Source organism: Chiloscyllium punctatum, chromosome 15, assembly GCF_047496795.1.
Source record: "Chiloscyllium punctatum isolate Juve2018m chromosome 15, sChiPun1.3, whole genome shotgun sequence".
NCBI lineage: Eukaryota > Metazoa > Chordata > Chondrichthyes > Orectolobiformes > Hemiscylliidae > Chiloscyllium > Chiloscyllium punctatum.
This window is the reverse complement of record NC_092753.1, coordinates 29567046-29591220: the sequence shown is the minus strand read 5'-3', so window position 1 is coordinate 29591220 and position 24175 is coordinate 29567046. Positions and strand designations below refer to the sequence as shown.

The 24175-nt window shown below is 40.2% G+C and overlaps 1 protein-coding gene across 1 annotated transcript in view; it reads right to left on the bottom strand.

The window, feature by feature from the left end:
• Positions 1–23370, bottom strand: part of gemin8 (gem (nuclear organelle) associated protein 8) — a 40149-nt gene extending 16779 nt beyond the window's left edge. Inside the window, exons 1-2 of the mRNA XM_072584849.1 lie at positions 23241–23370; positions 17339–17771 (exon numbers count right to left, since the gene is read on the bottom strand). Of these exons, the coding sequence (XP_072440950.1) occupies positions 17339–17771; positions 23241–23294 (487 nt within the window). The 5' untranslated portion in view covers positions 23295–23370. The remainder of the gene's footprint in view (positions 1–17338; positions 17772–23240) is intronic.
• Between the last annotated feature and the right edge of the window lie 805 nt (positions 23371–24175).

Here is a 24175-nt window from a genome sequence, read left to right as displayed (position 1 = left end):
CTAAACATTATCACTTTATGTAGATGAACATAAAAGCTACTAATGCTGGATACCGGTTGCCAAATGTGCAAATTTTTAAAAATTCACACGGGGGGCATAGGTATTGCTGGCTGGTAAGTGTTTACTGCCTGTCCCTTGTTGCCCTCGAGAAGGTGCTGGTGAGCTGCCTTCTTGAACTGCTGCAGTTGACATGCTGAGAGTAGACCCACAATGCCCTTAGGGAGGTAATTCCAGGATTCTGACACAGCAACACTGAAGAAACAGTGATATATTTCCATGTTGGGATGGTGAGTGTTTTTGAGGGGAACTTACGGGTGGTGGTGTTCCTATGTATGAGGGAAAGTGAGGACTGCAGATGCTAGGGATCAGAGTCAAAAAGTGTGATGAGAACTCGTGCTTGAAACGTCGACTCTCCGGCTCCTCGGATGCTGCCTGACTGGCGGAGGTTTTCCAGCACCACAGCCTTCGACTTGCATTCCCATGTATCCCAACGTCCTTCTAGATGGAAGTGATCATGGGTTTGGGAAAGTGCGAAGGATCTTTGGTGAATTTCTTGTGAACAGTGCACATTCCTGCTAGTGAGTGACGGTGGGGTAGGGAGTAGATTCTTGTGAATGCAGTGCAAATTAAGTGCACTGCTTTGTCCTGAATAGTGTCAAGCTTCTTGGGTGTTATTAGAACTACACTTATCCAGGTGGGTGAGTAGTATTCCATCACACCTCTGACGGCACGGTGGCACAGTGGTTAGCACTGCTGCCTCACAGCGCCAGAGACCCGGGTTCAATTCCCACCTCAGGCGACTGACTGTGTGGAGTTTGCACATTCTCCCCGTGTCTGCGTGGGTTTCCTCCGGGTGCTCCGGTTTCCTCCCACACTCCAAAGATGTGCAGGTCAGGTGAATTGGCCATGCTAAATTGCCCGTAGTGTTAGGTAAGGGGTAGATGTAGATGTAGATGTAGATGTAAGGGTATGGGTGGGTTACGCTTCGGCGGGGCGGTGTGGACTTGTTGGGCCGAAGGGCCTGTTTCCACACTGTAAGTAATCTAATCTAATCTAAAGAAGGTTGACTTGTGTCTTGACGATGGTGGATAGACTTTGTGGAGTCAGGAGAGGAGTTACTTGCCACAGTATTCCGTGCCTCTGACCTGGTGAGTCCAGTTAAGTTTCTGGTCAATGATAGGCCCCAGGATGTTGAAAGTTAGCGATTCAGTGATGGTAACACCATTGCATGTCGAGGGACAGTGGTTAAATTGCCTCTTAATAAACATGGTCATTGCATGGCATTTATATTACCTACCACTTGTTAGGCCAAGCCTTGATATTTTCTAAATCTTGTTGCATTTGACCATGGACCGCTTCAGTAACTGATGAGTTGTGAATGGTGCTGAACCTTACGATGGAGGAAAGATCATTTATGAAGCAGCTGAAGATGGTTAGGTCTAGGACACTACCCTGATGAAGTTCTGCAGAGATGACGGATCTCTGCATCTTCCTACACACCAGGTAAGACTCCAACCAATGAGAGTTTGCCTCTGATCCCTATCGATTATAAACAAAAAACAGAAGTTGCTGGAAAAGCTCAGCAGGTCTGGCAGCATCTGTGAAGAGAAATCGGAGTTAACATTCCTCAGAATTCTGAAGGAGGGTCACTGGACCTGAAATTTTAACTTTGATTTCTCTTCACAGGTATTGCCAGACCTGCTGAGCTTTTCCAGTAACTTCTGTTTTTGTGTCCGATTTACAGAATCTGCAGTTCTTTCAGTTCCTATTGATTATAGTTTTGCTAGGACTCCTCGTTACCACACAAATACAACCTTAATGTCAAGGGCTATCACTCTGGAATGCAGTGCTTTTGTCCATGTTTGAACTAAGGCTATAACTAGGTCAGGTGCTGGTGATACCCAAACTGGGTGTCACTGAGCAAGTTACTGCTGAGCAGATACTGCTTGCACTGTTCATGACAGCTTTGATCCCTTTATTGATGATCAAGAGTGGACTGATGGGACAGTAACTGGCTGGGTTGTATTTGTCCTGCTCTGTGTGTACCGGACACAGTTGTAGATTCATACAGCACGGAAAGAGACCTTTGGTCCAACCAGTCCATTCCGAACATAATCCCCAACTAAACTAGCCCCACCTGCCTGCTCCAGGTCCATATCCCTCCAAACCTTTCCTATTCATATACTTATCTAAATGTCTTTTAAATGTTGTAATTGTACCCATATCTACAACTTCCTCAGGAAATTCACTCCACACGCAAACCACCCACTATATGAAAGATTTTGCCCCTCATGTCTTTAAGTCTCTCTCCCATCACTTTAAAAATGTACCACCTAGTCTTGAAAGCTCCCATCCGAGAGAAAAGACAACTACTATTAACACTATCTACACCCCTCATGATTTTATAAACTTCTACTAAAGTTGCCTCTCAACTTCCTCCGCTCACGAAATACATCCCAGCCTTTCTCTATAACTGAAGCCTTCCATACCCAGTAACATTCTAGTATATCTCTTCTGAACAATCCTTCCTATAACTGGGTGACCAGAACTAGATGCAGCATTCCAGAAAATGGCCTCACCAATGTCCTGACCAATAACCTGTACATCAACATGACTTCCCAACTCCTATACTCAGTGGACTGAGCAATGATGGCAAGTGTGCTAAATGCCTTTTTAACCAACTATCTTTGTGATGCAAACTTCAAAGAATTATTTTCCTGAACCCGTCTGACCCTTTATTCTACAACACTACCCCACACCCTACCATTAACTGGATAAGTCTTTCCCTTATTGGTGGTACCAAAATGCAATATCTCCACATTTATCCACACTGACTTCTATCTGCCATTTTTCAGTCCATTGACCAGTTTGATCAAGATCCCTTTGTAATCTTAGAAAGCCTTCACTGTCTACTATGCCACCCATTATGGTGCTGTGCGCAAACATGCCCTCTATATTCTCATCCAGATCATTTATACAAATGACAAACAAAACAGGACCCATAACTGATCACTGTGGAACAGGCCGTCCATCACCACTCTGTTACCTGTCATTAAGCAATTATTTATCCAATTGGCAAGCTCTTGCTGAATCCTATGTGACCTAACTTTACTAATTAGCCTACCATGCAGAACCATGTCAAAGGCTTTACTGAAGTCTAAGTAAATAACATCTACTTCTCTGCTCTCATCAATCTTCTTGGTAACTTGTTTAAAAAAACTCAAGCAAGTTTGTGAGATACGACTTTCCTTGCACAACCATGCTGACTATCCCTAATCAATTTTTGCCTCTCCAAATATCGGAGCAATTTTCCACATTGTCAAGTAGATGCCAGTGTTATAAGCTTGGTGAGGGGAGTGGCAAGTTCTGAAGCACAAGTCTTCAATATTATTGCTGGAATGTTGTCAGGACCCATAACCTCTGCAGTATCTAATGCTTTCAACCTTTTCTTGATATCATGTGGAGTGAATCAAATTGACTGAAAACTGGTATGCGTAATGCTGGGGACCATGAGAGGAGGCAGAGATGGATCATTAATTCAGCAGTTCTGTCCGAAGTTTGTTGCAAATGCCTTCTCTGCCTTCACTGAATTTGTCCACCATCATTTGTGATTGGATGTGGCAGGACTGCAGAACTTAGATCTGATCTGTTGGTTGTGGGTACACTTAGCTCTGTCTATCACTTGCTGCTTATGCCCTCTGGCATGCAAATAGTTCTGTTTGATAGATTCACCAGGTTGACACCAGGTTGAGTTTTAGGTCTGCCTGGTACTGTTCATGGCATGCCCTCCTGCACTCTTCATTGAACCAGGATTGATCTTCCGGCTTCATGCTAATGGTTACGAGAGAGATATACTGAGCCATGAGGTTACAGATTGTACTGAAGTACAATTCTGCCGCTGATGCCCATTCTTGAGTCGCTAGATGAATTCCAAATCTGTCCCAGTTAGTACAGTCACAATGCCATGCAACCTACTGGATGGCATTCTCAATTCTTACGATACTGTCACGGGCAGTTGCACCTGAAGCCATCATAATGTTTAGGATGAAGTCAAGTATGTTTTGTCTCCTTCAGTTGGTTCTTCACCACGTACTGCAGACCCAGTCTAGAAGCTATGTCTTTTAGGACCTGACCAGTTTGATCATTTAATGCTGTTTTTGAGCCACTCTTGGTGGTGGACATTGAAAGCCCCCACCCAGAATACATTGTGTGCAAATATTGTTCAACATTAACAAGTACTGATTTATTAGCCGAGAGTGAACAGTACATGGTAATCAGCATGTGGTTTCCTTGCCCTTGTCTAACCCAAAGCCATGATAATTCATGCTGTTGGAAGGCAATGTCGAGGACCCCGGGGCAACTCCCATCCAACTATTTAGCACAGTCTTGCCAACTTTGCTGGGTCTGTCCGGTCTTTGGACAGGATATATTTGTGGATGATGGTGACACTGGGGCATGGTCTGTAAGGTATGGAATCTGCGAGTATGACAACATCAGGCTGTTGCTTGACTATGTGAGACAACTCTCCCAATTTTGGCACTAGCCCCCAGATGTTGGTAAGAAGGGCTTTGCAGGGTCGACAGGACATCTCATTCCCAACAATGATGATTACTTTACCATGGGGGTTAGACGTAAATTGTTCAGAAATTCATAAAGTAAGCCTGTTTTACTTCTACGTGAAGCAAATAAAGTTGAGAGAGAGTAGTTAACAATTACCCTCTTTTACATAATCTTTGTTTTTAAAAAAAAAGAGTAACTCCAACTTCTTGTTGAATCAAGATGCATTTTATCCAGGTTTAACTCATTCCACTTTGAGTTGTATGGCGGTACTGCATATTATTGATCTGCATGCAGATCAGACAAGGGGTACTTTTTCCCCCAATATTATCCTTTCTCCAGTTTTGCAGATTATAAAATGGTCGATTTATTTCCACAATGATTCAGAATTAATGAAGAAACTGACCTCTGCAGAAAAGCAGGATTCCGGTTTTCATTCCTGTTTTGTGCTGAATTAGACAGATTTCAACGGAGGCAGAAGTAGGGTGCTACAAATGGCCTTAGAACCATCTGGTTAGTTAGAGAATGGTAGATTTGTCAGAGTTCTTAATCTAATAAACCCAGCTGGGAAATGAGAGAGAGAAATTTTGATTCTATATTCTTACACTCAAAATCAAGGCACATAAATAAATAGTAGCCACTGGATGGGGAAACCTGAAGAAATCTGGCAGAAACAGAATCACTGATCAGCAAGGAGTCCACATGTTCAAAGACTAGAGGTGGTAAGAGAAAAATATACAAGTTGGATTTTTAAGAAATATTGCCAAGCAGATATGGAACCAGACTCAGGTTTAATGGCCAATAGAACCCAGAAGTTTTCAAGAGGTTATGAAGCTAAGATATACCAACTTTTAACTGCCTTACTTCTGAGAGTAACAATAGTGAGCAAGAAGACACAAAATCAGGCACTCAATTGGTTTGTCTATAGGTCTATAAAAAAGGTGCAAACTTACAACTCAAACCCACTTTGTCCAAGGAGGCAATTGGTAAACTGAGAACGACAATCCATATTTATCCAAACAGGCAAATAATAACACTTACTTCATAATAGTAATTGCATGTTACAGAACAGTATATACTAACCATGCTTAGTAACAACTCCCGCTCTGGAGAGATGTCAATAGGACAATTTGTCATGTGGTCAGATAGCAAGAGGTAATCCCATGGGTTGGGAAGTTAGAAATACCCTGAAGACAGCAGAAGGAAGCAATTTATTCTGGAGGTACTGTAAATTAAATTTTAAGAAATTGGCAAGCTCGAACACTTGAATTAACTTGAAGAATTCACACATCTGTGTCGCTTGCAATCACTGCAAATTACAAGTACATCGATAATTTCCAGGCTACAAAATGCAATAATGTGTAGCGCCGTAATGTTACAAAGTTAAATCACATAATTAAATAGGTTTAGATATTTACTTTCTATAAATCTTTAATTTCATTTCACTCCTCCCTCTGCATTCGAATACTTCATATGTTGGGAACGGAATTGTCCACAGCTTCACTTTTAGCCTTAGATAATTTAAGGGCAAACACCCACAACTCCAATACATTTCATACCTTCCAATCGAAAAAAAGGAAAGCCTGTAATTTAGCACCATAAAATGTAGAATGCAGTGAATCTGGCCTTGATTAAGTTTTTCCACCAATACTGTTGCCCGTTGCCATGTATACGTATATTTTTAGATTACAAGACTATAAAAAGTCACTTTCCTCAGTATAACGTAAACCAGATGGTCATCTACTTTAAAAAGATGTTAACAGATGTTAGAAAAGAACTTTTTTTAATGAAGAAGCAGCAAGATAATTTTGAGATTTTATCCTTGTCGTCCCCAACTTTGTTGTTTTTAGTGAGGTTGTGTTAAACTACTATGAATACAATAGGTGCAGAGTCCTCAATTTTCCCATCTCGCTTCTACTTATTGATCACATTTTTAAAATCATCTGGAAACTGGCAATCCAAACTGCAACAATCTTAGGAATCTGCAGATTTTTCCAATGTTTCCTTCTTTCACAGAAAACTCTCTCTCCTCTCCAGATGGCTTGGAGAAATTAAGGATCGACAGCCAAGGGATTGAACTAACCCCCATTTCCCAAAGTGAACAAGAAATGCAACCTTTTTTTACACATTCCCAAGTGACACTCATCAACAGGCAATTATACTAATGACAGAACCAGTTCTCTACTTATAGGAAAATGCTGCCCTCTCCTGTGAACAATTGGATAATTCAGGATTTCATAGTTACAAGCTCTTCCTTGGCCAACATTTAAAAGCTTAAATTCCAGAAAATTTGATTTATATCCATTACTTTACATATGGCATTGATTCCAACTGGTTTCGTCATGAAATCCAGATCTCCTTTCTTAATCAGTTCTTTCCATCCCATAGCTTTCTCAGTCCAAGTCTCATGCTTCCTTTTCCCCCAAATTTCCCCCTCCTCATCCCACCATGCCCTATTTCTCTTCATTCTGGACTCTTCTTTCAGATGTATCAACAGCAGCAACACTGCATAATTCCCGAGAATTTCAAAGAATGTACATCTCAGAAAGAGGCTATTTGGTTCAATTGATCTTTCTTCATGTTTGCGTTCCATATGAGCCTCCTCTAACCTGTCAGCATATAGAGTCATAGAGATCAGGGAAATAGATAGAGTCAGAAACTTTTTGCCCGGGTACAATAGAGTATTACAAGGGGACATAAATTTAAGGTGAAGGGTGGAAGGTATAGGGGGGATGTCAGGGGTAGGTTCTTTACCCAGGGTGTGGTGGGGGCATGGAATGCGCTGCCTGTGGGAGTGGCAGAGTCAGAATCGTTGGCGACCTTTAAGCAGCAATTGGATAAGTACATGGATGGGTGCTTAAGCTAGGACAAATGTTTGGCACAACATCATGGGCCGAAGGGCCTGTTCTGTGCAGGTTTGTTCTATGTTCTAGATGTACATCTTGGAAACAGACCCTTCGGTTCAACCCGTCCATGCCGACCAGATATCCCAACCCAATCTAGTCCCACCTGCCAGCACCCGGCCCATATCCCTCAAAACTCTTCCTATTCATACACTCATCCAAATGCCTCTCAAATGTTGCAATTGTACCAGCCTCCACCACATCCTCTGGCACCCTCTGCGTGAAAAAGTTGCCCCTTAGGTCTCTTTTATATCTTTCCCCTCTCACCCTAAACCTATAGCTTCTAGTTCTGGACTCCCCGACCCCAGGGAAAATATTGTTTATTTATCCTATCCATGCCCCTCAATTTTGTAAACCTCTATAAGGTCACCCCTCAGCCTCCGACGCTCCAGGGAAAACAGCCCCAGCCTGTTCAGCCTCTCCCGATAGCTCAAATCCCCCAACCCTGGCAACATCCTTGTAAATCTTTTCTGAACCCTTTCAAGTTTCACAACATCTTTCCGATAGGAAGGAGACCAGAACTGCACACAATATTCAAACAGTGGCCTACCAATGTCCTGTACAGCCGCAATATGACCTCCCAACTCCTGTACTCAATACTCTGACCAATAAAGGAAAGCATGCCAAATGCCTTCTTCAATATCCTATCTACCTGCAACTCCATTTCAAGGAGCTATGAACCTGCACTCCCTTACCATTAAGTTTATAAGTCCTGCTAAGATTTGCTTTCCCAAAATGGAGCACCTCGCATTTATCTGAATTAAACTCCATCTGCCACTCCTCAGCCCATTGGCCCATCTGGTCCAGATCCTGTTGTTGGCACTTTTTTCCCTTTCGTACTTACCTACCTTCGCTTTAAATACATTGATTCTATTCCTTCAAGTACTTATTCCATGTAAGCTCCATGTTCTAACCTCTCTGCGCACACAAATATTCGGAACAAAAGTTGGCTGCTTTTCTGGTGCAGAGGTCACATGCGTGGTGCAGATTTATGTAGTTGCATGTGTCACTTCCAGTTTGTCCTGCCTATCAATTTATGAATTTTAATGCAAATTGTGTCTACATATAGTGGAATAACCTATTTAACTACACCTTCATTCTACATCTTTGAGATAAGATCAAGGAAGGAAAAGTAGAAAATTCATGAGCTACAAAGCTCAGAAGTGCCTAGAAAGTCATCTCCCAAACTAATTGTGAGAAACTGCATTATCGTCCATTTACTCCTGCCAATTTTGTCTTCACCAATTTGCTTCTTCCACTGTCGGTATCTTCATTAATCCTATTTTATAGTGAGGAGACAGGAGGCCAAGCACAGGTATTGTTTGCTGTAACATTTAAATGCACTGTGCACAAAAAAAACTGGCCATGCACATTAAAATCATTAACTAGCAGCTGCATTTCCATCATTTGAATATTGTCCCACAGTTGTATGATTAAGCCTGCTATCTGTTATGTAGCTCTGTTGTTGGACAAGCATGGACTTTGATAGTATAAATATGCAATTCCAAAATTTATTTTAGAGTCATTTTAATGGGACATGGTTGCTATTAGGATAATTAAGTGCATTAGATTTTATGTCAGCATTGCACATGGTCTCTGTACTATTCTTACGTTAATCCTCTTATTTTCCTTTAATAAGGAAAATTCTCCAGTAAACAATTTAAATGGAAGTACTTACTGTCAGACACATTCTCCATAGACATTCTTTTTAATTTTGTCAACTTTGATTGAACACTGTTTAAAGGGCTTTTGCATTGGGCTCAGAATGCTCTCACTGTATTCATAAGTCAACTGACTGGTTCCAAATCAGTCCAATGCAGTGGCTCTAAATCAATGAGTGTTGCAAATCTGATGCTTAGTGCTGTCATAAGTGCAGCTAACCTCCTTCCAATCTGGTTAGAAACATTGACCAATTACAAAACACTAAAGTCCTCCTGAAAGAAACTTTTTTAAGTCATACAATTGTGCAGCAAACCTGAAGCTCCTGGTCACTTTAACATACTCCATGCAAAAGCTTTGTTAAAAAAAGTTAATGGGCCCACACATGTAAACATGCACACTACAAGAAAAAAAAAGTGTATATTGCTGGTAATAGAATGAAAATAGTCAATCAAATCTCAAAATTAAATAGCATGACTATTTAATACTCAATTGAAGGAATCGATTTAGAAATGATTCTGGATGAAAGTTTGCTCGCTGAACTGGAAGGTTCATTTACAGACGTTTCGCCACCCTACTAGGTAACATCTTCAGTGGTGGGCCTCCAGGCAAAGCACTGCTGCTGATTCCTGCTTTCTATTTATATGTTTGGGTTGGTAGTGTCATTTCCTGTGGTGATGTCATTTCCTGTTCTTTTTCTCAGGGGGTGGTAGATGGGGTCTAACTCGATGTGTTTGTTGATAGAGTTCGGGTTGAAATGTTATGCTTCTGGGAATTCTTGTGCATGTCTCTGTTTGGCTTGTCTTAGGATGGATGTGTTGTCCCAGTCGAAGTGGTGTCCTTCCTTATCTGTATGTAAGGATACTCGTGAGAGAGGGTCATGTTATTTTGTGGCTAGTTAATGCTCATGTAGCCTGCCTGTTTGTGCAATGTAGTGTTTATTACAGTCCTTGCACGATATTTTGTAAATGACATTAGTTTTGCTTGTTGCCTGTATAGGGTGTTTCAAGTTTTAATGTGTTGGTGGGTTTGTGGGTTACCATGATGCCAAGGGGTCTGAGTAGTCTGGCAGTCATTTCTGAGATGTCTTTGACTTAGGTGAGAGTAGCTAGGATTTCTGGACATGTTTTGTCTACTTGTTTGGGTTTGTTGCTGAGAAATCGGCGGACTGTGTTCATTGGGTACCCATTCTTTTTGAATACATGGTGTAAGTGATTTTCCTTTGCTCTGCATAGTTCCTCTGTGCTGGCTTGTTGAAATAATATTCTGATGCAGCTTCTTTTGTGGATGTTGGGATGATTGCTTCTGTAGTTCAATATTTAGTCTGTATGTGTTGTTTTCCTGTAGATGCTGGTTTGATGTTCCCCATTGGCTGTTCGCTCTACTGTGACATCTAGGAATGGCACTTTGTTGTTATTATCCTCCTCTTCAGTGAATTATATACCAGTAAAATTGATCAATAATTGATCAATAATACCAGAACAACCAATAGGGAACTTCAAACCAGCATCTACAGGAAAACAACACATATGGACCAAATATTGAACTACAGAAGCAATTTTAATCTATCATAATTTTACTGTTCTTTGTAGTGTAATGGAATTTAGTTGAGAAAAAAAAAGTGTTAAAAAACTAATAAATGAATAGGTAGCATGGTGGCTCAGTGGTTAGCACTGATGCCTCACACTGCCAGGGACCCAGGTTCGATTCCAGCCCCGGGCGACTGTCTGTGTGGACTTTGCACATTCTCCCCGTGTCTGTGTGGGCTTCCTCCCACAGTCCAAAGATGTACAGGTTAGCTGAAATGGCTGTGCTTAAATTGTGTGAAAGTGAGGACTAGAGTGGTGCTGGAAAAGCACAGCAAGTCAGGCAGCATCCGAGGAGCTGGAAAATTGCCATTTCGGGCAAAAGCCCTTCATCAGGATTGCTAGACTTGCAGTGCTTTTCCAGCACCACTCTAATCTTGACTTTGTGCTTAAATTGCCCATAGTGTTCAGGGATGTGTAAGTTAGGTGCATTAATCAGGGGTAAATATAGGGTTGGGGGAATGGATCTGGGTGGGTTACTCTTTGGAGGGTTGGTGTGGATTGATTGGGCCAAAGGGACTGTTTCTACACTGCAGGGATTCTATGATTCTGAAAATACTTGTAAAAATTCAGCCTTTTCTTGCTCTCACAACAACCTTAAATTGATACACTCAGATCTCAATGAAGTGTGAATGCTGTCTCAATGCTAAAGCTCCTTGTTCAACTTTATGGCAGTATTCCGTTCCCTGTTCAAAAACGTTCTGTGCATTCAATTGATGTTATTTTTGTTAGGTAGTATCTTTTCTGGAGACTCTTAAACAAATTAACTCAGTTTTCCATTCGGATACTTCAGTCTTCTGCCTCCGGTGACTTTTCCTTTCATGATTTTGAAGTCAGCCAGGACTTCTTTTTCAGCCCAGATTAGTTGGAGACCGTTATTGAACTCTAATGTTAAGAGACCTTGTCTCTGAACTGACCTGCATTATGCCAAACTTCTTACAGATTGTTCTGACTTTGTGTTACTGAACTCTTGTTCACCAGGTAACAGAACATTTTCTCCCAATCACCCTAAACCTTTTTATAAGTACCAAACTGTTCATCTCAAGAATTTAAAGACCTCATTAAAATGCATGTCAGCAAAAACAAAACCAAACACCTGATACCACACACAGAACATATCATTATGAAACTAAAAACCACATCTTCCCTTAACAAACAAAAATGTAATTTCAATTTAAAGCTATGAATTATTCTTCCACTTTAGGACTCAAGCTGTCAACAACAATTGTATTATGAAACTAACAGTTGAGGGGGTCATTTGATCTGACTGCATGCCCCTCTTTCATGGTTAGGTCTATTACTAGGTGATCCTCATTCCTGATGAAGGGCTTTTGCCTGAATCATCGAATATCCTGCTCCTCGGATGCTGCTTGAGCTGCTGTGCTTTTCCAGCACCACACTCTCGACTGTTGCTGGGTGACCTTGGACAGGGAAGATGTGATGGAGTTCATTTTTAGCTTGCAAAATCGCATTTTTATTTGAATTTTGTTAAATTAAATGTGAAAATTTAATTAGGTTGTTGAGTCCCTTTAATTGCACTTCATCTAATTCAACTAATGTTTCTTTAAAACTGTATGCTATGAACTTTCAGCACATCTCACACTGTATTTCAACTTATCCTGCCATTTGTGGGATAAGCATGTGATGAGTTACAACAGCATTCAGTTCAACAGGAGCTATAAAACAGTGAAGCAGACCGTGAAAGAAAGGATAATCCATCCATCGCTCAAGGCTATGTAGTATGTTAATTGTTCACTGTTTAATAGAATGATTCAGGAGCATATGTAACCAAGGTGGTTTCCAAGCCAGTCCTCAACACCAACGTCAGAGCCCATGATGTCTCATGGTATGAAGACATGGCATGGAATACTCCTGATTACCACCTACTGCCTCTATCCATCAGCTGATGAATCAGTACTCTTGCATGTTGAACATGAACTACAAGTAATACGGAGGGCAAAAAGGAAAACAATGCTGTATGGGTAGGGGAACCTCAACCTGGATTCTGGATTAGTGGTGCTGGAAGAGCACATCAGTTCAGGCAGCATCCAACGAGCAGCGAAATCGACGTTTCGGGCAAAAGCCCTTCATCAGGAATAAAGGGGCAGAGGAAATGACCTGGGAGTTGCAGTGGGAGACGGACTCCGAGATTCTTGTAGAGAGAGGAGGAAAACTTCTTCAAGGCAGGCATTGTTGCAAGAGGATTCACAGTAGGGTTAAAATTAACGAGGTAAAAACAATAACTGCAGATGCTGGAAACCAAATTCGTTTCCAGCATCTGCAGTTATTGTTTTTACTTAGGGGAACCTCAACACCCATCACCACTGACCAAGCTGGTTGGCTTCTGTACAAGAGTCTGTTTCCACACTCTAGGGATTCTATGATAGAACTGCTACAGATTGGAACAAAGAAACAGGAATAGGCCAATTTATTGCACCTGCTCCACTATCTAACATGAACATGACTGATTAAATGGCATAATGTTCACCCACATTATTCTCATAACTCTTTACAGCATGGATAATTTTTTGATTTTCAATCTCTAAATATACTCAAAAACCAGGCTTCTAAAGCCACTTGGGGTATAAAATTAAAGAGATTCACCACGTAGAGTAAATAAAATTATTTCAGACATAAATGGCATCCACTTACTTTTAAACTGTTCCCCTGCTCTAGACTCCCCAACAGTGGAAAGCATCTACTCTTTTAATTCTTTAAGTATTTTGCAGGTTTTCAATTAAACTACCTTCACTCTTCAGAGTCTGCCCAAATTTTCTTCATTCAATTGTGGTCCTTGCACTGAGCCTTGCAAAACACCACTGCCTTCCCTTCTTCAGGTGCGTAAACCAATTATTTACCACAACTCACTGTAATATCCTCAAGATAATATTTAAGCTAACACCGATTCTCGTATTCCAGATACCACAGTTTTATTAACCAGCCTTTTCTGATATTTTGTGAAATGCTTTTTGAAAAATCAATACAGGTCACACCTCCTCATTCGTCTTTTCTGCTATTACCAAACACTTAGTTCAAAAGAATTAAGCATGATCTGCATTTTGAAAATATGTGCGATTCTCCTTACTTAACTCAAGCATCTCTCCCAAATGCTAGCTGATATTCCTTCCTACACTGTCCCCGCTCCAAATTCTGAAGCATTACCCATCACTGATTTTAGGAAGGTTTCAAATTCATGCAAAATAGCTGGAGTAAGCCATTTTATAAGTGCTGATGTAGTTTCTACTGAGATAGAAGAAAGGTTGGTGTTGAGCACATATTCTGTGAAAAAGGCACAAATGAAACATGAAGCACAACCACCGAAAGCTAGTGCTTCCAAATAAACATGTTGGACCATAACCTGGTACTGTGTGATTTTTAACTTTGTACACCCCAGTCCAACACTGTCATCTCCAAATCAAGAAGTCCGGATTGTGAAGCTTTGGTGACTGCCAATAAACCTGAGGATAAACTATTTGAGAGTCAAAACAAGGATTTAGATTGTTGGGAAAAAAAAAAGTTTATTCTGAGGTCGCAGAAAAAGGTAACTAGTTTTATCACATAAACGGACTTGTATTAAAATATTTTTACACGTCAATAAGGTTCAAATGAAGCTAGCAACTAGCGACTTCGTAGAATGATTTTGAGGTATAGATGTTGAAATGGAGCCCTGCACAGCTGGAAGAGCTATTGAAAAACATTTTTAGATCTTTCAGCCACATATTGGCATTGGCCCAGAATGAACAATAATGTTAATGATAATCATTGGGTATAGTGTCTTCAATATGTCCCGTGTAAAGAATTTCACATAAAATATTTGACAAACAGAATCCCATATCTATTGTTTCAACATAAGCCAGTGTTTTAGCAGTTAACTGTATTCCCAGCTCTGAAAATGGTTCGCATTGTGACAGCTGTGACAAATGCCATGACAGCACTCACGAAAATCCACAATATTTTAAAATAATCAGCAACATTCCAAATATTCACAGGAGAATAGGTCAATGCCTGTCACAAAACTGTGCTTCTGCAAGGCTATACTTTTCAGAGAGAAATGCTTCCAAGGCAGTCAAAGTATGCAGAACAGAAGACGGAAACTAAACAAATATGCTCATTGCCTAAATTACACCCTCAGTGTGGCATTTTTCATGAAGATCGGTGTTCAAATGAAAAAACTTTGCAATGTTTTATTGATAACAAAGTAAAACTTTCAAGCATCCTCATGATATTGAAAGTTTCTTTTGGTTTGGTACCATGGAACTGGAGAAATGTGTTAAAGTGATTAGAGCAGAACTTAAGATTTAAAATTCAGGGTCAGGCACACAGTGCTTTTAAATATACTGGTTTAGATATTAAGCACAGTAGATCTAGAATAACTATAAATCAACAATTCTGAGAAAAAGTGTTGCTTCCATTTCAGTTAATTATGCAAAGTTATCACAGAAAGACGATATACTGGATTAGTGGTGCTGGAAGAGCACAGGAGTTCAGGCAGCATCCAACGAGCAGTGAAATCGACGTTTCGGGCAAAAGCCCTTCATCAGGAGCCTGAAGCGTGGAGAGATAAGCTAGAGGAGGGTGGGGGTGGGGAGAGAGTAGCATAGAGTACAATGGGTGAGTGGGGGAGGAGATGAAGGTGATAGGTCAAGGAGGAGAGGGTGGAGTGGATAGGTGGAAAAGGAGATAGGCAGGTTGGACAAGTCAAGGAGACAGTGCTGAGCTGGAAGTTTGAAACTAGGATGAGGTGGGGGAAGGGGAAATGAGGAAGTTGTTGAAGTTGTCCTTTTAACAGTAAACAAAGAGCAATTGAAAAGCTTGACTGATAGGCTGAAATCAATTGTGTACTCAGACTAGAATATGTGTTAGTTTTGATGTGTTGGAGTTGGGTATTGCAACAAAAGTAAAGAATGATTGATTTAAGAGAAAACAACTCATCAAGACTATTATATCTGGATAAATGCATATTTAAGATCCCATGCCTCTTAGTGACACAAAATTAGACATTGTTAGCAATCTTCCTGTTGGGGCATTGGAGTGCAATTAATTTGATAATATGCCTTGTAGGTTAAAAATGGAAAGTAATAACCTGTTGTTTGGGAAGCTAAGCAAACCAGTGTGGAAAGCATTCAGTAGAGAACAAATCTTAGCCATTCTGTGTTAACTTAACATTATTAGAACTACACAGCTCTTGTGTGCTTTTTCCCCAGTGCTTGATGCTTTGTAATCATAAATTTAAAAAATATTTTTCTCAAGAGTGTTCACTTCACAACAGTACCTTCAGGTCAATCTACATCCAACAGCCTGTTCTGAAAACAGTTCACATTTTGACAGCTGTGACAAATGCCATGACAGCATCCACAAAAATCCACAATATTCTAAAATAATCAGCAACATTCCAAATGTAACAACCCATAACCTTCTACAAAAGAAGTCAACTCACTGCAACTCCCAATGTTAATGGATTCTCTAAAAATGTATAAGTTCCGGGAATGCAACAAGTTTTGTCCAAATCTTTCTATTAATATTTGGGATGTGTTGCTTGCAAAGACACAGACTAGCAGGGGTGGAGAAGTTATCTCTGATCACCTTCTGTGGCCGATGTAATAAATGTTTGCTAGGAATACAGTTAACTGCTGAAACAATGGTTTATGTTGAAACAATAAATATGGGATTCTGTTTGTCAAATATTTTATGTGAAATTCTTTACAAGGGACATATTGAAGACAGTATACCCAATGATTATCATGGACATTATTGTTCATTCCAGGGCAATGCCAACATGACAAAAAGATGCATGTGATGATAGCTCATAGTTTGACCAAACTGGCTTGAAACCAATGCAATACTGAAAGATCTCTAAAACTAAATGATTGTGCAAGTGATCAACTACGGAATTTATTTTTCATAAAAAATGTATGTAAAAAAGTTATGAAACAGCCTAAAGAGGATCTTGTAATGTAATACTATGCACAGCATACAGCTGTTGGTGGTTAAAAGTTTTGGATATACGTATTAAATCTTAATTTTTATTTAGAGATGGAGAAGACGACATATTAATGATATAGTAATTGTGCTTAACTATGGATTAACAAACTGCTGTAAATAGGCAGAACTAGGATTGTGATAATAGTGTTGGGATGTGAATGCTATAGTCTAGCACTGTTAATAAATTATAAATAATTGGAGATTGGCTCCTGTTCCATGCTTTACTTGCTGATTTTTTGAAGAAAAATAAGTTATTATTCAACCAGAAAATAAAGAGAGAAAGGCAAGTATAGCAAAACTCTGTTTCTCTGCTTAAGAATGCCCATGAACAGACAGCTATGAACAATTAGTTGATCGTCTTGAAAGTAATATTGCAATGACATCTTGACTGATTAAAAAAAAATTAAATGAGGTGAAAATGAATTTTCTACAAAAGAGATCCATGGTGCTACATACTTAATATTGACACTCTGTGCACAGTTGATTCCCACTCTATTCTGATCGGAGCCACAAAGAGTTGAGACTCTCTGGAAGGGGGAAAACGTGTGGTCACAGGAGTAGGGAGAAACAGGGAAAGGAAGGTGCAGCAATCCATTACAAGATCATGGATATATTCAACAAGAAAAATTAGATGTAATTTCTAACACTTACTTAATTCTTCTTGATGTTTTTCTGTCTGTTTGAAGTACTGGCGCAATTCTTCCGTTATTTCCACATTGCTGATATCACATTCTATTTCGCTATCTGAATCTGTTTCCCCTTCTGTGTCAGCATTTAAATAGGCTTCATGGCTCAAATCTCCCATTTCAAACTCTGAGCTGCAGTGCTCTTGACGTCTTTGGCTATGCTCATTTTGTTGAGTAAGTCTTGAAGAGTAGTACGAATATCCATTATGCAAGTCAGCAAAGCGAGTTGCTCCTGGTTCGGTGTAATACCAAGGAGAATACTCAAGTGATTCAACTGCCTTGCGATAAGCAAGTCTATGTTTCTGCAGCCAGCCCATAGCTAGCTGATAATGCTGCCAAAATCTGTAGTACATTTTATGATTGTACCAAGGGACCGAATCTTCTCTCATTCCATTATCCTGTTTAAAGTAAAACACAAGTAATTATTTGTTTTTCTTTTCTTCTCAAAGTTTTGACTTTCTTCCTTGAACATTATACCTTTGGTTTACATAGAGGGTCTGGAATTGTGCATGTGCACATTTCTGGATGAACATAATTGCACAGTTGCCCACCATTTCAAGTGTCAACAGACACATCCAACAACCTTACGCTGTATTAGCAATTCCACAGATACAAATGCAAAATGCTGTGAATGCTGGAAATCTGAAACAAACACAGAATCCTAAAAAAGTTCAGCAGGTCTGACAGCGGCTGCCGAGACACAAGAGAATCAATGTTTCAAGTTTGTACGAGAAGGTGACTCTTAAACTCGAAATGGTAACTCCGTTTCTCTTCCAATAGATGCTACCAGACCTGCTCAGTTTCTCCAGCATTCTGTGTCTAATTACAGATATAATTGACCTGCATTCAGATACAAACTGACACTAATCACCTTTAGATTGGGAAGCTAAAAACATACAGAAGTCCTAAGCCACTAATGTGATTCTATTTGTCAGATATAATAAGCAAGATTCTATACAAGATATTATGTAGATGATCATATATTGTAAGATAATATCACTTCTAGCTAAAGGGAGTGTAGAGAAGGTTAGTTTGCACTAGCTGGTTTGGAAGAAAGAAAATATCTAAAATTAAACGGGCGGATGCAAGTCATCAATGGTCTGATTGTTTTACAAATGGAACTTCAATAAGTTGTTGGTGTATTAAAGGAAGGGTATCTTGCTGTGTCACATTCTGTTAAGAACATGGAAGGTTTTGATTTAAATGGTTTTGAAATTCTGGTTGAACACATCAACTCTAATTCATCATGCAATCAAATAAGAAAATGTTGGAAACATGCAGATTAAGCAATATCTGCAGAGCATTACAACATCTGCTATGTTGCTTGCTTTTGTTTTAGTAAATGCATGCAACCTATTTCAAGACAATTTAAGACAAGCTAACTTAACCGGTGATCAAGTCTGGCCCGGCTTGGCTAGCTTTGAGTGCATGTAAAGCCCTTCTCAATTATTTTACCAGGCAGCATGTGCCACTGCAACTTTTTTGATGCTAATAGTAAAATTGGCACGAATTCATTAGTCATGTGGATAAAGGTATTTGGGTAAGTGAAGACATATAAAGTATGGATGACTATATAGCATAACTTAAAACAGATTCTGTACTTCACTTTGGTGTTTAAACAGCTATTTACTGTTATTTCTATGAAGAATGGAATACAGTTTACAAATTAATTCAGCAATTGCCATGTCAGTGAAATGTGATACATTTTAGATTTACTAACACAGGATTCCCATATTATGAGCATTATGCAGTTTTGTAAATCCAGATGGATAGATTGCTGTGTTCTGATGAAGGGTCACTGGACCCCGAATGTTAACTCTGATTTCTCTGCACAGATGCTGCCAGGCCTGCTGAGCTTGTCCAGCAATTTCTGTTTATCTTTACTAATCAATTTGAAAATTGTCTTTTAACCCAAAACGTTTGAAAAGCATTCCAATGGAAAATGTTCTTGAGCTGGGGTTGGCATGAAAATGTAAACTGAGGTTACAAGAAGCCTTACTCTACATCTTGCCCATATTATAGGTAACTTTAGTGTTTGATGCAAATAGTGGGTGTCAAAAGTATATCATTGATTGTTATCTGTCCTGGATATGTAAAAACGATGAAGTATCACTTCCTCATACGTCATGTACGTTAATATACACATGTACAGAAAACCAATAACAAAACACATTGATGAGAATATTTAACCTGTTGCCAATATTCTCATTTAAAAAGAAAGAAAATATCTTAAATGGCAAACAGTTCATTATGTCCATTAGCTAGGTGCAGATATTGGGACTGATTTTCAACAAATAGTTAGGACTACAGGAACAATACTATTGATACATTGTTATGACTCTAAAAAGTTGTTGAAGCTCAAATCATGTCACAGTCATTCTTGGACAATTCACTTTGTAAACAACCTGTTTGAATTAAATCAAAATTGGCTCTGGTGAGCATAATTACATGGTATAAAATGCTTTCACTACTGAGTCTGCCTTCCTCAGGTTTATATCAACTTTCAGTTTCTTTCAGTTCACCAGTTTTGTTTCCTGCCACAAACAAATACATATCCTGCTGTCAAACCTTTGTGGCAGGACCATTCTTACATGACAGATCATCAATTTCTTGTAGATCAGATGGGTTTGAAGATGTCTAAACAAAAGCATGAAAAGAATAATAGGGGCAGGGCATTCTGCTCATGCACCTTGCTTGGTCATTCAATAGAATCACAGCTGATCCAACACTCCTGACCTCCACTTTCCTGCATCTTCCTCATTATTCTTGACTCCCCTACAGATTCAGAAACTATCCAACTCAAACTTAAATATACACAAAGGACTCTGTCCTGACAGCTGTCTGTGGCAAACTGTTCCAAAGACTCTCAATCCTCAGAAGAAACTGCTCATCTCAGTCTTAAACTAGGAGTTCCCTAATTCTGAGACTATGCCGTCAGGTCCGAGACTGTCATGACAGAAAACACACTCTTCGTATTTACCCTGTCAAGCTCCTCAAGAAGCCCAGGTATTTCAATGAAATCACCTCTCAATTTGCTAAATTTCAATGAGTACAGTCGCAACTGTTTAGCATTTGCCAGTAAGACAATTTTGCCAATAAGGGATCATCCCAGTGAACCTTCTCTTAACTGCCTTCAATTAAATATCTTTTCTTAAATAAGGGGACCAAAACTGCTCTCAATATTGCAGACACTATCTCACCAACACCTTGTACAATTGCCAAAAGCCTTCCATATTTTCATACTCCAAATCCCTTGAAATAATGGCTAACATTTCATTAGCTTTCCTCATTATTGTTGTACCTGTATGCTAGCTTTCTGTGTTCCACATACAAGTACCCCAAGTCCCTGTGTTGCAGTTTTCTGTAGTTTCTTTCCATTTAAATACTCTATCCTCACTTACAAAATGAACAACTTCACATTTTCTGACATTGGACTCCATTTGCAAAACTTCTGGCCACTCATTTAACTTACCAACCTCTGAAGTTTGCCAAGCTGGTTGATTTTTCTGCAAATATTTCATCTGCTGATTAGATGACATCTTCAGTGCTGTGTAGCCTCCAGACGAAGTGCTGTATAATAATACAGTGCTTCATCCGGAGGCTGAAGATGTCATCTAGTCGGAAGACAAAACGTCTGCAGAAAAAAAAATCAACTGGTTGGGTGAAACGAGCAAGAACTTCAACCACAACCCAAGCTACAGATCTTCAGAAACCTTGTCAATATCTCTCTGTAAACTGTTTGTATCCTCCTTCAACTTGCTTTTACAACTATTTTTGTGTCACCTGCAAATTTGGCTACAATGCATTTGCTTCCTTCCTCCAAGTCATGATTATCAGCTACAGTTTTAAAATAGTTGTGACTGGAAAGAGTTAATGTTTCCAATCAAAATCACTCACTTGATCTAAAACATTAACTGTTTCTCTCCACAGATGCTGCCGGACCTGCTAAATAATTCTAATATTTTTGTTCCTTTCTCAGGTTTCCAGTATTTTCACTGTTTGCATTTGTACAATTGGAGCTAAGTCCATTCTGGCAGTCAATTAGATCATGACGGATGTGAAACCTAATTCTAATTTCCTCATAATATGCTATTCTTTTGGAAACAGAAAAAAAGAGACAGAATTCAATTACTATTTGTGAAAGTGTGTTCAAATTTTCTATAATCATTGATTCCTCATCTCACCAAAAATCTGGCTCTAATTTTTAGACGGTGCCCCTGGACCTCCCAGCCTTAAAAATAGTTTCCAGCTCTCCTTTCTGCTCCCCTTAATATCTGAAAACTCTGATCAAATTAAACCTTCTCGATTTCTGTGAATGCAATGTTAGTTTGTATATCACTCCGTAATTTAACCAGTAATTTAAAGGTTCATTGGCACAGCTGAGGGTAGGCTGTGCCTATTCTGTTAAGTAAAAATGTTCAAGGAACTCATTATGTACAGATTTAAGCAATTTTCTGATAAGAGACACAAAGTTCGATAGTTCCCTTTTTTGTTCTCACTTTTCATATCTTTTAATAACCTTTCCCAGTAATATCACTGTCTTGAAAATTTCAAAAATCACACAACACCAGGTTCTAGTCCACCAGGTTGTCCTTTAATCAGGTGCACTTCCAAAAGCTTGTACTTCCAAATAAACCTGTTGGACTATAACCTGGTGTTGTGTGATATTTGTCCAACCCAGTCCAACACTGGCATCTCCACATCTTGGAAATTTCAGTTGACCAAGCAAAACCCCATTAGAGGTTAAAATTCACACAACACCAGGTTACAGTCCAACAAGTTTATTTGGAAGCTTCCAAATAATCTGGATTGGAATCTGGTGTTGTGAAATTTTTAACTTTGTACACCCCAGTCCAACACCAGCATCGCCAGAGTTCGCCATAGCCACTATTTCCATCACCGAGCTCTCCACGACACCCTGTACCAACTCTGAGGTCCCCACTCCTCTGAGGGTGCCTGGCAGATCTGCTGTGCCCTGGGCATTGCAGTTTATATCTAGACTCTGGGGAACTGGGCTGGCACTACATGGGCAATGGTTGGTGCTGCAGTGTATGGAATGAGCTGCCAGAAGAAGTGGCAAAGGCTGGTACAATTGCAACAGTTAAAAGGCATTTGGAGGGATATGGGCCAGGTACTGGCAGGTGGAACTGGACTGTGCTGGGATATCTGGTCAGCATGGCCGAGTTGGACCGAAGGGTCTGTTGCCTCACAGCGCCAGACACCTAGGTTCAATTCCCACCTCAGTCTGTGTGGAGTTTGCACATTCTCCCCATGTCTGTGTGGGTTTCCTCCGGGTGCTCGGGTTTCCTCCCACAGTCCAAAAATGTGCAGGTTAGGTGAATTGCCATGTTAAATTGCCCATAGTGTTAGGTGAAGGGGTAAATGTAGGGGAGTGGGTCTGGGTGGGTTGCTCTTCGGAGGGTCGGTGTGGACTTGTTGGACCAAAGGGCTTGTTTCCAGTTTCCACACTGTAAGTAATCAAATCAAATCAAATCAATCTCTATAACTGTATCTCCAAATCACATTAAGGGTTAAGGTGACACACAAAACAGTAGATTCCACCCTTTATGTGACAGTGTATTTGCTGATTTCAATGCTGAATGGCCTGGCTTTAATTTGAAGACGTCCTCTCTCCTATTCTCCTCCCCTGTTCAATGTTTGGTAAACACCCCTGAAGGACACAAAGACCAAGTTGAAATCAGAAGGCCTTCAGCTCTCTGTCCTGCACAAGGCTCTTAAACTATAGACTCTGTGCTGACCCCAACCTCCCTGTCTCAGGGTGAGCTTATCGTAGAAGGAAGCACTTCCGCGGCTATTTCGCCGGCTACACTCACGGAGGAGGCCGAAGCCCAAACCACGGACATTACCTGGTGACCACTTGCAGCCTCCATCATCCCTCCACAGGCGGACTCTTCACGCATGCGTCAGCGGCAGACGATATTGTCTTGTAGTCGCATGCCGGTGGCGTCGCAGGCGGTGATTGGAGCAGAGGTGCACTGCAACCATATTTTTACAGGAGGAAACCTTCATGCGTGCGCGTGGAGGGGGCATGGCGGCCATATTTGTGCAGGGCAAGGAAACTCCTGGATCTTCTTGGTAAAGGAGAATACGCAACGCAGGTGGGACGATTGACGGCCATATTTGTAAAGGAGGAGCGGCATCCTGGTAAAGGAGAGGATGGCGATATACCAGACCAAAACCTGGGAGGTTGCATTCAGCAGAGTTTCATATAACTTAAGACTGTTCACTTGAAATGAATTGTAAAGCAAATGGACACTACGTGTCATATTTGAGATCTTTGAAATCAAGCTTGTGGATGGATATGTCTAGTGCTGATTACATCTGGTCCTATATTTCTACGTTTGTTCTTAAAGACTGAACAAAGGGTTTTTTTTTGTGTACTACCAAACATTAATCCATTGCAGCAACAAAAACAGAGATTTCTGGAAAGGCTTGGCAGGTTTGGCAGCACCTGTGGTGAGAAATCAGAGGTAATGTTTCAGTTTGAGTCACCCTTAATCGGAACAGTTCAGCAATTATGTTTTTGTTTCTGATTTACAGCATCTGCAGTTCTTTTGGTTTTTATTAATCAATTTCATATGTCCGTTGGTAGCCCTAGACAGTACTCACCTGCTGTCAGTGTTTCTGTTGCATGCAGAACAATGAAAATAGGCACATAAAAACTAGGTAAAAACAATAACTGCAGATGCTGGAAACCAAATTCTGGATTAGTGGTGCTGGAAGAGCACAGCAGTTCAGGCAGCATCCAACGAGCAGCGAAATCGACGTTTTGGGCAAAAGC